The sequence below is a fragment of the Barbus barbus genome, assembly GCF_936440315.1.
Source record: "Barbus barbus genome assembly, chromosome: 30".
In the NCBI taxonomy this organism is placed as follows: domain Eukaryota; kingdom Metazoa; phylum Chordata; class Actinopteri; order Cypriniformes; family Cyprinidae; genus Barbus; species Barbus barbus.
Window position 1 is genome coordinate 29,467,701 of NC_136758.1, and position 12,184 is coordinate 29,479,884.

General features: G+C 42.0%; 1 protein-coding gene across 1 annotated transcript in view; it reads left to right on the plus strand.

Moving 5' to 3' along the window:
* Positions 1-10,930, plus strand: part of thbs1a (thrombospondin 1a) — an 11,159-nt gene extending 229 nt beyond the window's left edge. Inside the window, exons 2-23 of the mRNA XM_079386347.1 lie at positions 6-76; positions 429-991; positions 1,277-1,352; positions 1,811-1,903; positions 1,990-2,099; positions 2,251-2,376; positions 2,898-2,994; positions 3,945-4,118; positions 4,199-4,375; positions 4,457-4,630; positions 5,540-5,667; positions 5,746-5,898; positions 5,995-6,213; positions 6,287-6,394; positions 7,196-7,355; positions 7,451-7,569; positions 7,677-7,911; positions 8,019-8,246; positions 8,328-8,599; positions 8,688-8,785; positions 9,247-9,386; positions 9,480-10,930. Coding sequence (XP_079242473.1) covers positions 13-76; positions 429-991; positions 1,277-1,352; positions 1,811-1,903; positions 1,990-2,099; positions 2,251-2,376; positions 2,898-2,994; positions 3,945-4,118; positions 4,199-4,375; positions 4,457-4,630; positions 5,540-5,667; positions 5,746-5,898; positions 5,995-6,213; positions 6,287-6,394; positions 7,196-7,355; positions 7,451-7,569; positions 7,677-7,911; positions 8,019-8,246; positions 8,328-8,599; positions 8,688-8,785; positions 9,247-9,386; positions 9,480-9,490 — 3,525 coding nt within the window. The 5' untranslated portion in view covers positions 6-12 and the 3' untranslated portion in view covers positions 9,491-10,930. The remainder of the gene's footprint in view (positions 1-5; positions 77-428; positions 992-1,276; positions 1,353-1,810; positions 1,904-1,989; positions 2,100-2,250; positions 2,377-2,897; positions 2,995-3,944; positions 4,119-4,198; positions 4,376-4,456; positions 4,631-5,539; positions 5,668-5,745; positions 5,899-5,994; positions 6,214-6,286; positions 6,395-7,195; positions 7,356-7,450; positions 7,570-7,676; positions 7,912-8,018; positions 8,247-8,327; positions 8,600-8,687; positions 8,786-9,246; positions 9,387-9,479) is intronic.
* Positions 10,931-12,184: the final 1,254 nt, after the last annotated feature.

A 12,184-nucleotide genomic window follows, 5' to 3' on the forward strand; every position in this document is an offset into this window, starting at 1 on the left:
TTCAGGGGAATCATGACTCTGAGAGGACTCGTTTTGTGCCTCTTGTTGTGGAGTTCCGTCAGCAGCAGACGCGTAGGTGAGGAGAAACTTTCATTGATCCAAATCAAAGGGTGATGGGGCTTTCTCAGTGGCTGCTATACTCTTCCGATGCATATTAAATCTGAGCCGGTCTCATGAAAATAGTATGCTAAATACAAACAGAAAATAGTGCTATTAATACGCAGAAATGGACTTTGGCGTGCATATGATACGCATGTGTTTGAAGTGCATATAATACGCAGTTTTCGCCTGCATATGCACGCCAAAGTCAATTTCTGCGTATAAGTAGTAGGCTATACGGCAAATCAAAACATAAACTCGTGCTATTGATGAGATCGGGTTGGATATATTCGTACGCGCTCACATTCGTTTTCTCTCGGAATCCGCAGAAATGCCGGATGATGACACCGTGTTTGACCTGTTCGAGCTCACTCATGTCCACAAGAAGCATCACGGGGTGAGTTTAGTGAAGGGACCCGATCCAAACAGCCCCGCGTACAAGATCCTGAACCCGAACCTGATCCCCTCAGTGCCCGAGCTCTCCTTCAGGGACCTGATCTACTCCATCCAGAGCGAGAGAGGCTTCATCTTCACCGCCAACCTCAAGCAAGCCAAGCGCACCAGGGGCAGCCTGGTCTCCGTGGAGAGGGCAGACGGCACCGGATCCGTCTTCGAAATCATCTCCAACGGAAAAGCCAACACCGTGGATCTGGTGTACTGGACCGCGAGCGGACAGCACGTGGTGTCCATTGAGGACGTGAACGTGGCGACCGGACACTGGAAGAACATCACGGTGTTTGTGCAGGAGGATCGAGCTCAGGTTCATGTGGGCTGCGAGGAGATCAACACTCAAGAGCTCGATGCTCCGATCCAGCAGATCCTGAGTCAGGAGAGCGCGGACATCGCGAGTCTGAGGATCGCCAAAGGAGCCGCCAAATCCGATCGCTTCATGGTAAGAATCTAGGCTTTGAGCATGTATATGATGTATCAGATATGCGTTATTATAGTCATCTGTGATATTATCGTGCTATCCGTTGTATTATATTTCAATTTGATGCATGTTTCTTCCTCTGACGAAACGCGTAAAAACGCGGTTAATGCGCGCAAAGCGCTTCGCCTTCAGCGAGTGTTTTTATTGTATAGTCTCCGTCTGAATGTTCCATGTAATAGTATCTGTTGGAACTGTGTTCGGTTTCTTCTGCCAGTCTCGGTTTTTGACCATTATCCCGTTTTCCAGGGAGTTCTTCAGAACATGAGGTTTGTTTTTGGAACGACGCTGGACACGATTTTACGCAATAAAGGATGCGAGAGCTGTGAGTGCTTAATGGAGCATACGTTTTTATATTCATAAATGCTGAAAAAATAAAATGTATTTAAATAATTATAGCATGTTTGTGACCCTGGACCACAAAACCAGTCATAATGAATTATGAATGAAAATCTGGAATCTGAGGGAGCAAAAAAATCTAAATATTGAGAAAATCTCCTTTAAAGTTGTTCAAATGAAGTTCTTAGCAATGCATATTACTAATCAAAAATGAAGTTTTGATATATTTACAGTAGGAAATTTACTAAATATCTTCATGGAACATGATCTTAATATTCTAATGATTTTTGTCATAAAAGAGAAATGTATAATTTTGATCCATACAATGTATTGTTGGTTATTGCTACAAATATACCTGTGTTACTCATGACTGCTTTTGTGCTGCAGGGTCACATATATATAAAACAGAGATGTTATATTAAAGCTCATGTGTTCTCAATACAGCAGCTTTCATCACTGATGTCATGACCTGGGAAAACCCCGTGAACGGATCCAGTCCAGCCATCCGCACTGATTACACCGGACACAAGTCTAAAGGTCAGATGACCGTCATGTGCTTGTAATGTGTCTGGGGTCTCATCATGAACTCGTGAAGTTAACGTCAGAATCCTGTTCCTCTTCAGATCTGCAGGACATCTGCGGTTTCTCCTGCAACGATCTGTCCAGCATGTTTAAGGAGCTCAAGGGACTCGGCATGGTGGTGAAGCAATTGTCAAACGAGCTCCGCCAAGTGGTGAGGATCACAACCAGCTGTCTGTCTGATGTTCATACATACATGTGTCTCTCCGCCCTTTTTCTCTTCTAATGCCAAACAGTTGTTCCTCAGCCACTTCTCTCAAAGTTGTTTCTAATGACAGTCCCTCTGTTCTTCTTCTGGCTTTCAGACAGCAGACAACAACTTAATCATGACTCAGATTAAAATCCACGAAGGGGTTTGTCTGCATAACGGCATCGTTTACAGAGACAAAGACGAGTGGACGGTGGACAGCTGCACACACTGCACTTGTCAGGTATGGCAAAATGTAAAGTGTGCTCTTCACTTAATTTGTTCTGGTCAGTCACTTGTTTTATGTGGGTAGCTGGCGGTTAAATTAGTCAAAATTCCTGGTCTTGGTGTTGGAGAAGGAAAAAAGGTGCAGTCTCTTCCTCTCTCAATCCATTCTGTGTCTCTGTTTCACTGCACTCATGCACCTCAGTGGCCGGGATTCAGGAATGTTTTAATTGGTGAGTGATTCCCGCTGTCTCTGGTTTCCGGTGAGACCAGCATCTGCGTGTGTGTTAGTGTGTGTGCGGTTGTGTCCGCTGACTCAGTATGTCTTCTCCACCCTCATGCTGGCCACATTAAAACACTTTGTTAGTCCGGTCAGATGTATTCCCTTGCTGCCCACTCAGAGTTTATATCACCACAAGATTTTCCTGCCAAAGCCAAGGGCCACTTTTTATTGCCAGCAGAGAGGCGTTTATTTCTCATCCATTATGTGCAGCTGTTGGGATCGTGCGATTAAACTTGCTTCAAATATTTTATTCGCAGAACTCCGCCACTGTGTGCCGTGAAATCTCCTGTCCTCTCATGCCCTGCGCCAACGCCACTGTCCCCGACGGCGAATGCTGCCCGCGCTGCGGAACACGTAAGTCAAGTTTCACAATTCATTATGTAGGGCATCATTCATCCACATTTAGAGATATGTGACCTGTCCTGGCAAAATGAGTCACAATGAGCAAATTTTAAAAAATTTGTTATTTTTATTTTTACATTCTCCATTAAAAGGCCTTCAAAATTATGTGTGATTTGTTGAAATCGGACAAAAAATGACTGAGCAACGCCCTTTTGAAGTCGATAGAGTCAGCAAAGTCCATTTCAAGAAAAATCAAGTTAAAGTTTTCTAAAGTTCCAAAGCAAAGGACACTGAGCAAGATTGCTTATTTTCCTCCAGTTCTTCCTTAATAATCATTACTATATTAATAATCGCAATATAGCTATTTTTATTTTATGTAGAAGAAATGCAAAAAAGAATAATATATAAGAAAGAAACAAGTGTAGTGTATTATTTTTTTCATTTTACATCTAAACTCAAGAAAAACAAATAATCAAATGTAAAAATATATTTAGTGTGTTCATAACAAAATAAATTGATTATTAAAACTACAAAAGTAGTTAAATCAAGAGCAGCGAGTGATTCCCTGAACATGAATGCAGCAGACGGCCTTGGACTTACTGTAATGCACGGATCTAATAAAATGTTATGTTACACATCAGATGTTTTTCCCCAAACGTCCACTTAAGACATAACAGATTATGTTTGGGTGAATACTTAAATACTGTGTATATTTATCGTGATCAGTTGTCAGTCAGTGCGAGAAGCGAACGGAGAAAAGGTACTCCTCTTAGAAAACATACAAATAAAGATAATTATAGATGTTTAATTACTATTTGGAGCATTGGGATGAACTCATTTTTGTGAAAACCTCAAAATCAACATTTTTCGTTTATTTGTCTGTAGCTCAAAAGTAGCCCATGCGCATTAACACTCATTTTGCCAGCATGAGCCACATATTTTCTCTGATTGATTTCTTCAAGCGAACGATGCGGGTGTGGACGGCTGGTCGCCCTGGTCCGAATGGACACACTGTTCGGTGACCTGCGGCCGAGGCATTCAGCAGCGCGGACGCTCCTGTGACCGAATCAACAGCAACTGCGACGGCACGTCTGTCCAGACGAGAGATTGTTACACGCAAGAATGCGACAAACGCTGTGAGTTCAACTACATCAGCTGCTTGCATCATATTTGGATCCCATGCACATGGTTAATGATTATTTCTGTCTTCATGCAGTCAAGCAGGATGGCGGCTGGAGCCATTGGTCCCCATGGTCTTCTTGCTCGGTGACGTGTGGCGAGGGCGTCATCACTCGCATCCGGTTGTGTAACTCCCCTACCCCTCAGATGGGCGGGAAAGACTGCGAGGGAGATGGTCGTCAGAACGAACCGTGCCAGAAGGACCCGTGCCCAGGTGAGTGTTTGCACCTGTTGAAGTGTTTGCAGAATATAACCTGAAAACCCCAATGACCCTGCGTTTCTCTCGGTGTCTCAGTGAATGGAGGTTGGGGACCCTGGTCACCATGGGACTCTTGCTCCATCACGTGCGGTGGAGGACTGCAGCGCAGACACCGACTGTGTGACAGCCCCGCTCCCAAATATGGTGGAAAAGAATGTATGGGTGACTCCAAAGGCACCCGTTTGTGCAACGTCCAGTCGTGTCCAGTTGGTAAGACATAACATGCTTCATTATCTGGGTTTCCATCAAAAACTGTGAATCTAACTTATGTGAAAAATTGGAATATCGCATAAAACATTTGCGAATAAGCCAACGAGTCAAAGAGAGCAAAATTGTCACTTCCTGATAAACTGGCCATATCACTACGAAAAGTAGGAGAAGCCACTGAATTTAATAATTTTCATATAATAATTAATTCTTGCACCTCAGAGTGAGCAGACGAAACACGGTAAATGCGGTCATGGCTTACGGGGGTCGTGTAAAACAGTTCTGGGAGGCAATTATACAGAAATACTTCGATGACAGACTTTGCTCAGGAATTTAAGAATGACCATCACGATATTTCAGATGATGTGCAGCAAAGTTGGTCCGCTGGTTAGCCAGGATTTGCCGTCCTGTCATGCAAAGTCACATGACTTTTGATGCACATGGAGGAATGTATTCGGTAAATGTGTTTCCATCTCCCATTATTCGCATTAACCCTTTTTCGCACAAGTCAAAAACCACCTCAAGCAAGCGTAAAAACATTTTTGCAGATTAAGGGATGCTTTTAAAGATATATTTTCAGTGTTTATTGCCGTTTCTATTAGGACAGAACAGTAATTTAGACAGGAATTGGAGAGAGGGGGACAGGATCGGGAAAAGTCCACGAGCTGGGACTCGAACTCTGGATGACCAAAGTGCAATAGCACTATTTGTTGGTGCGCTGCCCACAAAACTATTGCCGCTGATAGAATTAATTTTAATCAAAATTTGGTGTTTCCTTCACTCGTTTCTAATGTGATACTTCAAACAAAATGTGCATAAAAACAGGCTGATGGAAACATAGCTATTGATAAGGATCAAGCTGAAAATTCTTGTCATAGGATATCAAAATATGTTCCGTACTATCATGAACAGATGGATGCCTGTCTAACCCGTGCTTCGCCGGCACCAAATGCACCAGTTTCCCCGATGGCTCCTGGAAGTGCGGTGAGTGTCCGGTTGGATACACTGGGGATGGAGTGCACTGTCAAGACATTGACGAGGTGAGGTGTCACGCTAATGAGACATTTCTAAATGAAGATGCTGGTGTTTCTAAATATTCTTAATTTTGGCATCTGCAGTGCAAAGAAGTTCCTGATGCCTGTTTCGTGCTCAATGGAGTCCATCAGTGTGTGAACACAGAACCAGGCTACAACTGCCTCCCCTGCCCTCCACGCTACTCTGGACAGCAGCCCTTCGGCAGTGGAACAGAGCAGGCCATTGCCAACAAACAGGTTAGACTAGTCTAAAGAACAGTGTTAATGATAGGAAGGGCAGGTTCTTTCTCCTTCCATGAAGTGCTAACCAACATAAAATCGATCTATTCACAGGTCTGCACACCTAGAAACCCATGTGAGGACGGCAGCCATGGCTGCAATAAGAATGCCAACTGCATCTACCTGGGCATCTTCTCTGACATCATGTACCGCTGTGAATGTAAACCAGGCTACGCTGGGAATGGTTACATCTGTGGAGGGGACTCTGACCTTGACGGCTGGCCAAACACGGACCTCCACTGTGTGGAAAACGCCACCTACCACTGCAAGAAGGTATGTGACCATTTCCTCACCATATCCCATTATACAAGGTTACAGAATCTTCATCAAAACATGTCATTTTTAGGACAACTGTCCTGACCTTCCCAACTCTGGTCAAGAAGACTATGACAAAGATGGAACTGGAGATGCTTGTGACAATGATGATGACAATGATGGGATCCCTGATGACGGGGTAAGTCGTAAACACATTGTTTTTCTGCAAGAGAATTTAGAGATGACTGTCATAGCATGCTACTGACTAAAAAAGAAAAGTTATAAGTCAGAAAGAGCTTTATTGCCAAGCATGTTTGCACACACAAGGAATTTGTTTTAGTGTCACAAGCTTCCAGTACACAGAGACAACAACAACACAGACAATAAAAAGTAAGATGAGAATAAAAATACATGTGTAAATATAAATATAAAAATAAACAAAAAATGTAAAAATAAATTGAAAAAATAAAATAAATTTTATGTACAGGTGTGCTATAGATAGAATAGAATAGAATAGAATAGAATAGAATAGAATAGAATAGAATAGAATAAGATGTAGGGATGTACTAGGATGTAGGGTGGTAAGGTAACAACTAAATATAAGGTTATTAAAAAACAACAGAGTGAACGAGAGAGAAAGAGAGAGCGAGAGCGGAACTTTGCCAGTAGCAAATAAATAAAGCATTTGTGATGGCTTCCATCCAGCAGTTCTGGATCGCTTGGTTTAACATCCATAATTCAAGTCATACACTTGGAAAAAATGTGACTGGGCAAACAAACAGTCAGAGTCTTGCAGCCAAACAGTGCATTCCAGCAAAGCTGTGTCCCAAACCGTCACGTCCATGGCATATCGCCTCAGACATTAATTTTGTTTAGTGCTTCTCTATGATGTGTGCGTGTATTTAGAAATTTCGATCGGTGAGGTAAAGAGCGTCTCCAGATGTTTTCTGTCTTTCTGGTTTCATCACTGACTTGGCTGGATGTTCTTGTTTTGAACCAGGACAATTGCCCGTTTACCTTTAACCCAAGACAGTACGACCACGACCGCGATCAAGTTGGTGACCGATGCGATAACTGTCCATACGACAGTAATCCAGAACAGACCGACACCGACAACAATGGTGAGGGTGATGCGTGTGCCATTGACATCGATGGTGATGGTAAGTCTTTCATCATGTAACCAGACCAACACAAAGAACACAGGAACCATTATAAGTAGTGAGTATTGGTATAACACTAGAATTTATTTGTCTAGGCATCCTGAATGAGAAGGACAACTGTCCATATGTATATAACACTGACCAGAGAGACAGTGACCGAGATGGAGTCGGTGACCACTGTGACAACTGCCCACTGGAGCACAACCCTGACCAGGTGAGAAGCTTGAACTTGCTTTAAGACACCAGCTTTTTAAAGACACCATTGTGCAACTATGAACAGCAGAGGATGAAGGCTTTGCATTAATCCATGTGATTTCACAGATCGACTCTGACTCTGACAACATTGGAGACACGTGTGACAACAACCAGGACATCGATGAGGATGGCCATCAGAACAACCTTGACAACTGTCCATACATCCCCAACGCCAACCAGGTCGATCACGACAAGGACGGCAAAGGAGACGCCTGCGATCACGACGACGACAATGATGGCGTGCCTGACGACAAAGACAACTGCCGACTTGCCTTCAACCCAGATCAACTAGATTCGGACGGTGAGTTCAATGCGCCGGTGCTGATTTTAGTTAATTTTATGTGAAATTTTATTTGTGCAATTGTAAACTTCCACATGCTGAATTTTTGTGTCTTTTCTCCTGCCTAGGTGACGGGCGAGGGGACATTTGCAAGGACGACTTTGACGTTGATAACGTGCCAGATATTTACGATGTTTGCCCGGAGAACTTTGGCATCAGTGAAACAGACTTCCGCAGGTTCCAAATGGTCCCTCTCGATCCCACGGGAACTTCCCAAATCGACCCCAACTGGGTCGTTCGTCACCAGGGCAAAGAACTTCTGCAGACCGTCAACTGTGATCCTGGCATTGCTGTTGGTAAGTGGTTGAGAGATATCAGCTCATGATAAACACATTCATCTACATCCAAATGTTAATCTTCTTCGTCTTGTCTCTCAGGTTATGATGAGTTCAATGCCGTGGACTTTAGCGGCACGTTCTTCATCAACACAGACCGTGATGACGACTACGCCGGCTTTGTGTTTGGCTACCAATCCAGCTCACGTTTCTATGTGGTGATGTGGAAACAGATCACACAGACCTACTGGTCTCATACACCCACTAAAGCACAGGGTTACTCTGGACTGTCCATTAAAGTAGTGAACTCGACCACAGGACCGGGAGAACACCTCAGGAATGCTTTGTGGCACACTGGAGACACCGAGGGACAAGTATGTATTGTTCTCAAGCTTTCATGAGAACCTTCATTGATTTTGGTGTTTGAAATGTCCTGCTCACCTTATTTTGGACCATTTGCAGGTGCGTACTCTGTGGCATGATCCCAAGAAGATTGGCTGGAAGGATTACACCGCCTACAGATGGCAACTGATCCACAGACCCAAAACTGGACACATCAGGTAAGTGTGGAAGCCAGCTTAGATCAGGGGTGCCCAATCCCGTTCCTGGAGTTCTAATTTCCTCAGTTAAACTTCATCAACCACAACTGAACCAGCTAATTAAGAGCTTGAGGACCACTTGATAATTGCACACAGGTGTGATGGAGCAGGGTTGGAACTGAACTCTGCAGGTAGGTGGATCTCCAGGAACAGCATTGGGCAGCCTTAACTTAGATCAGGGGTGTCCAAACTCGGTCCTGGAGGGCCGGTGTCCTGCAGAGTTTAGCTTCAATAATAATCAAACACACATATTTGAAACTTCCAGGCAGGTGTGTTGAGGCGAGTTGGAGCTAAACTCTGAAGGAACCTCCAGGACCGAGTTTGGACACCCCTGACTTTGTTCAACCATTTTTTCCTAATTACTAAACAGCTAAAACGAAAAAGCAGCTTCACTCACTCCTGTTCTTTTGATTGATTTTTAGAGTCATTATGTATGAAGGCAAGAAAGTCTTGGCTGATTCAGGAAGCATCTATGACAAGACATATGCCGGAGGAAGACTTGGCCTCTTTGTCTTCTCTCAAGAGATGGTTTACTTCTCAGACCTCAAATACGAATGCCGAGGTAAAATGTTTGAATGGTTTTGAAGAATATTTCTCTCTGTAGCTGTCTTATTGTTCGGGAAAGCTCACAAGTGTTTGTTTGACTCTCTTGCAGATGCATCTTAACGGCCCCATCAGCATTTTCCTTAAGGATGTGCCCGTTATCTGTTGTTTTCTGTCGGTTTAAATGTGTTCTGTGTTATAAAACTCTTCTGTGGGGGGATCGAGGATCCAAACGTGGAGGCCAAAAACTTTCCATCTAAACAAGGACTACAGGAGCAGGTCCCATCAATTCTTTCATCTCATCGATCTCCTCCACTCTCAGCTTGTTTCTCATCATGCAATTGGTAAAGGGAAGTTCTTCTGTAACATCACCTCAGATTTGCTGTGGACTATTATCATGATAAAGGAACCACTTATGAACTGAAGAAAATGCTTCCCCTCGATTCTGTTGGGTTCGAGATCCCACAGGAGGAACTGTTGAGAAGTGATGTGCAGGATGGACTGTCTGTTTGACTTCGTGAAAGTGTGTTCTTCAGCGTGGATGTTTGCCATTCAGACATCCAGATCTTCAGGAGCCATTGATTCAGGCTTGTTTTTCCATTACAACCCATTACCCATTACAACCCCCCCCCCCCCCCCCCCCCCCCCCAATTCAGCAGTCTCGATGCCTGCTTTTGATCAGTTTCAGTCATCAATGTTGAGTCTTAATTTCACTGTTTATAGAGTGGAGTGCTTCTCAGGGCTAGAAGGACCTTTGTGATTTGCCACTTAAGGAGGAAGTTAATGTCTTAGATCAATACACAGATGTCCTGATGACCTTTTATAATCATTCACAGACTCAGTTTTGTTTTGGCTCTAAACAAGCAGAAATTAAAAAGGAAGTTGAGATGTTACAGAGGGATAATAGGCACACTTTTTTAATTTATTTATTGTGTTGAGAGGAGCTGGATGCATGAGAACTCATCTCAGTGCCACATATTACTGAAACAAACAAAGAACAACTGGAGCGTTCCCTCTCGTCCAGGAGAAACAGACTGGGGTGAATGAATGGTGAACAAAATATGATGTAAACTTACAAATATTACCTCACTGTTGTATTATTGAACTCAACAAAAATTGCAAATTATATTTGTGCCATTTATAATTAAGTTCTATTTTGTTTTAGAGCTACTGTATGTAGTAAAACATTAATTCTGTAAATAATGAAAGAAAAAGAAACTTTTTTATGAGAGGCCCCAGTAGAACATGAATGGAAAGTTGTTAATATAAATAGTGCCTAATTAATGAATAATGTCTTTTTTTAAAAATAAGTTATTGGTAAAGTTATTTTTTTCAGTTTTAAATACTTGTGTAGATATATGCTATTTAATATAATTTATGAGGAACTGTAACCTGACATTGGAAGTGTTTGTATAAACTGTTTGCACACTGATGAGGATTTTCTTAGTTTTTTTATGTTTAAGGATGCTTCAGTGTCAGTATTGTTACTAGTTTTACACAATAATGTTGTTTAATTCTTATCAATCCTTTTGTAAAATCAAAGAACAATAAATACTTTTGAGTAAAAAATGACAATGAAATGCTTTTGTTTGTAGTAGCTCCATAATCTGCTTAAATGACATCTTCCCTTGACATGCACTGTGCTCAGTATGAAAATAGTTAGCTGGCCTGATTTCTAAAAAAAGTTTACACTATAAATCTCAAAGAAATCCAGTCCATAAATAAGAAGTTGTCTCTTAAGTAGACATTTTAATTGTGCAGTCTGTGTCTGTGGTTTGGTTTATGGTTAAAATGACTCACGGTTACTGTAACAATAAAAGCTCATTTGGTCAAAAGAGCATTTTAAAGAAGCCCTGTATTTTCTCACGTTCTTTTATCAGCAAACACTCAGCTCACCTTCAAGGTCAGGAATGCTGGGAATGCTGGAGTCGCTGTAACACGTCCAAACGAACATGACACCACATGGACGATTAGAAACCATGTCATGCTTTACACTCAATAATCTACAGTTTGTGAAGACAATGGGAGCTGTTTTTGCTTTAGCTCTGCACATTGATTTTCTACACTACTCTTCAAAACTTTGGGGTCGTATGACTTAATATTTTTGAAAGAAATCTCTTCTGTTCACCAAGACTGCATTTATTTGATCAAAAATACAGTAAAAACTGACAGTAAAATATTATAATTTCAAATAGCTGTTTTCTATGTAAATCTGTTAAACTAATTTATTTCTGTGATGTGCAGTTGTATTTCCAGCATCATTACTCCAGTCTTCAGTGTCACATGATCTTCAGAAATCATAATAATATACTGATTTACTGCTCAACAAACATTTCTGATTATTATCAATGTTGAAAACAGTTGTGCTGCACAATATTTCTGTGGAAACCGTGATACATTTTATTTTTCCAGATTCTTTGAAGCACAGAAAGTTTGATCATGAAAATCTTTGAAATAGAACTCATCATTTTTTATCCATTTAAAGCATCGCCCAAACGTTTGGACAGTAGTGTGTGCTAATGAGCCACAACACAAGTGCACTAGTGAGGGTTCTCAACTAACCAAAGAACAAGCTCAGCATCAGATTGATTCAGATGGATTTGATCCACATATTTTTGGGGTTAATCAAAAGCTCATGACAAGAATAAAAAGACACATTGGTTTGATTTTTGAAAAGGAACATTTTATTTTGTCCTCTTACGTTTTATTTCAGATGTTCTGGAGTCTGATTGTGATACTGACGCTGGCAAACACATCAGAGACTGGATGACAAACACACTTTCATGTCCTCACTTATTGTGCAACTCAAAGCACGAA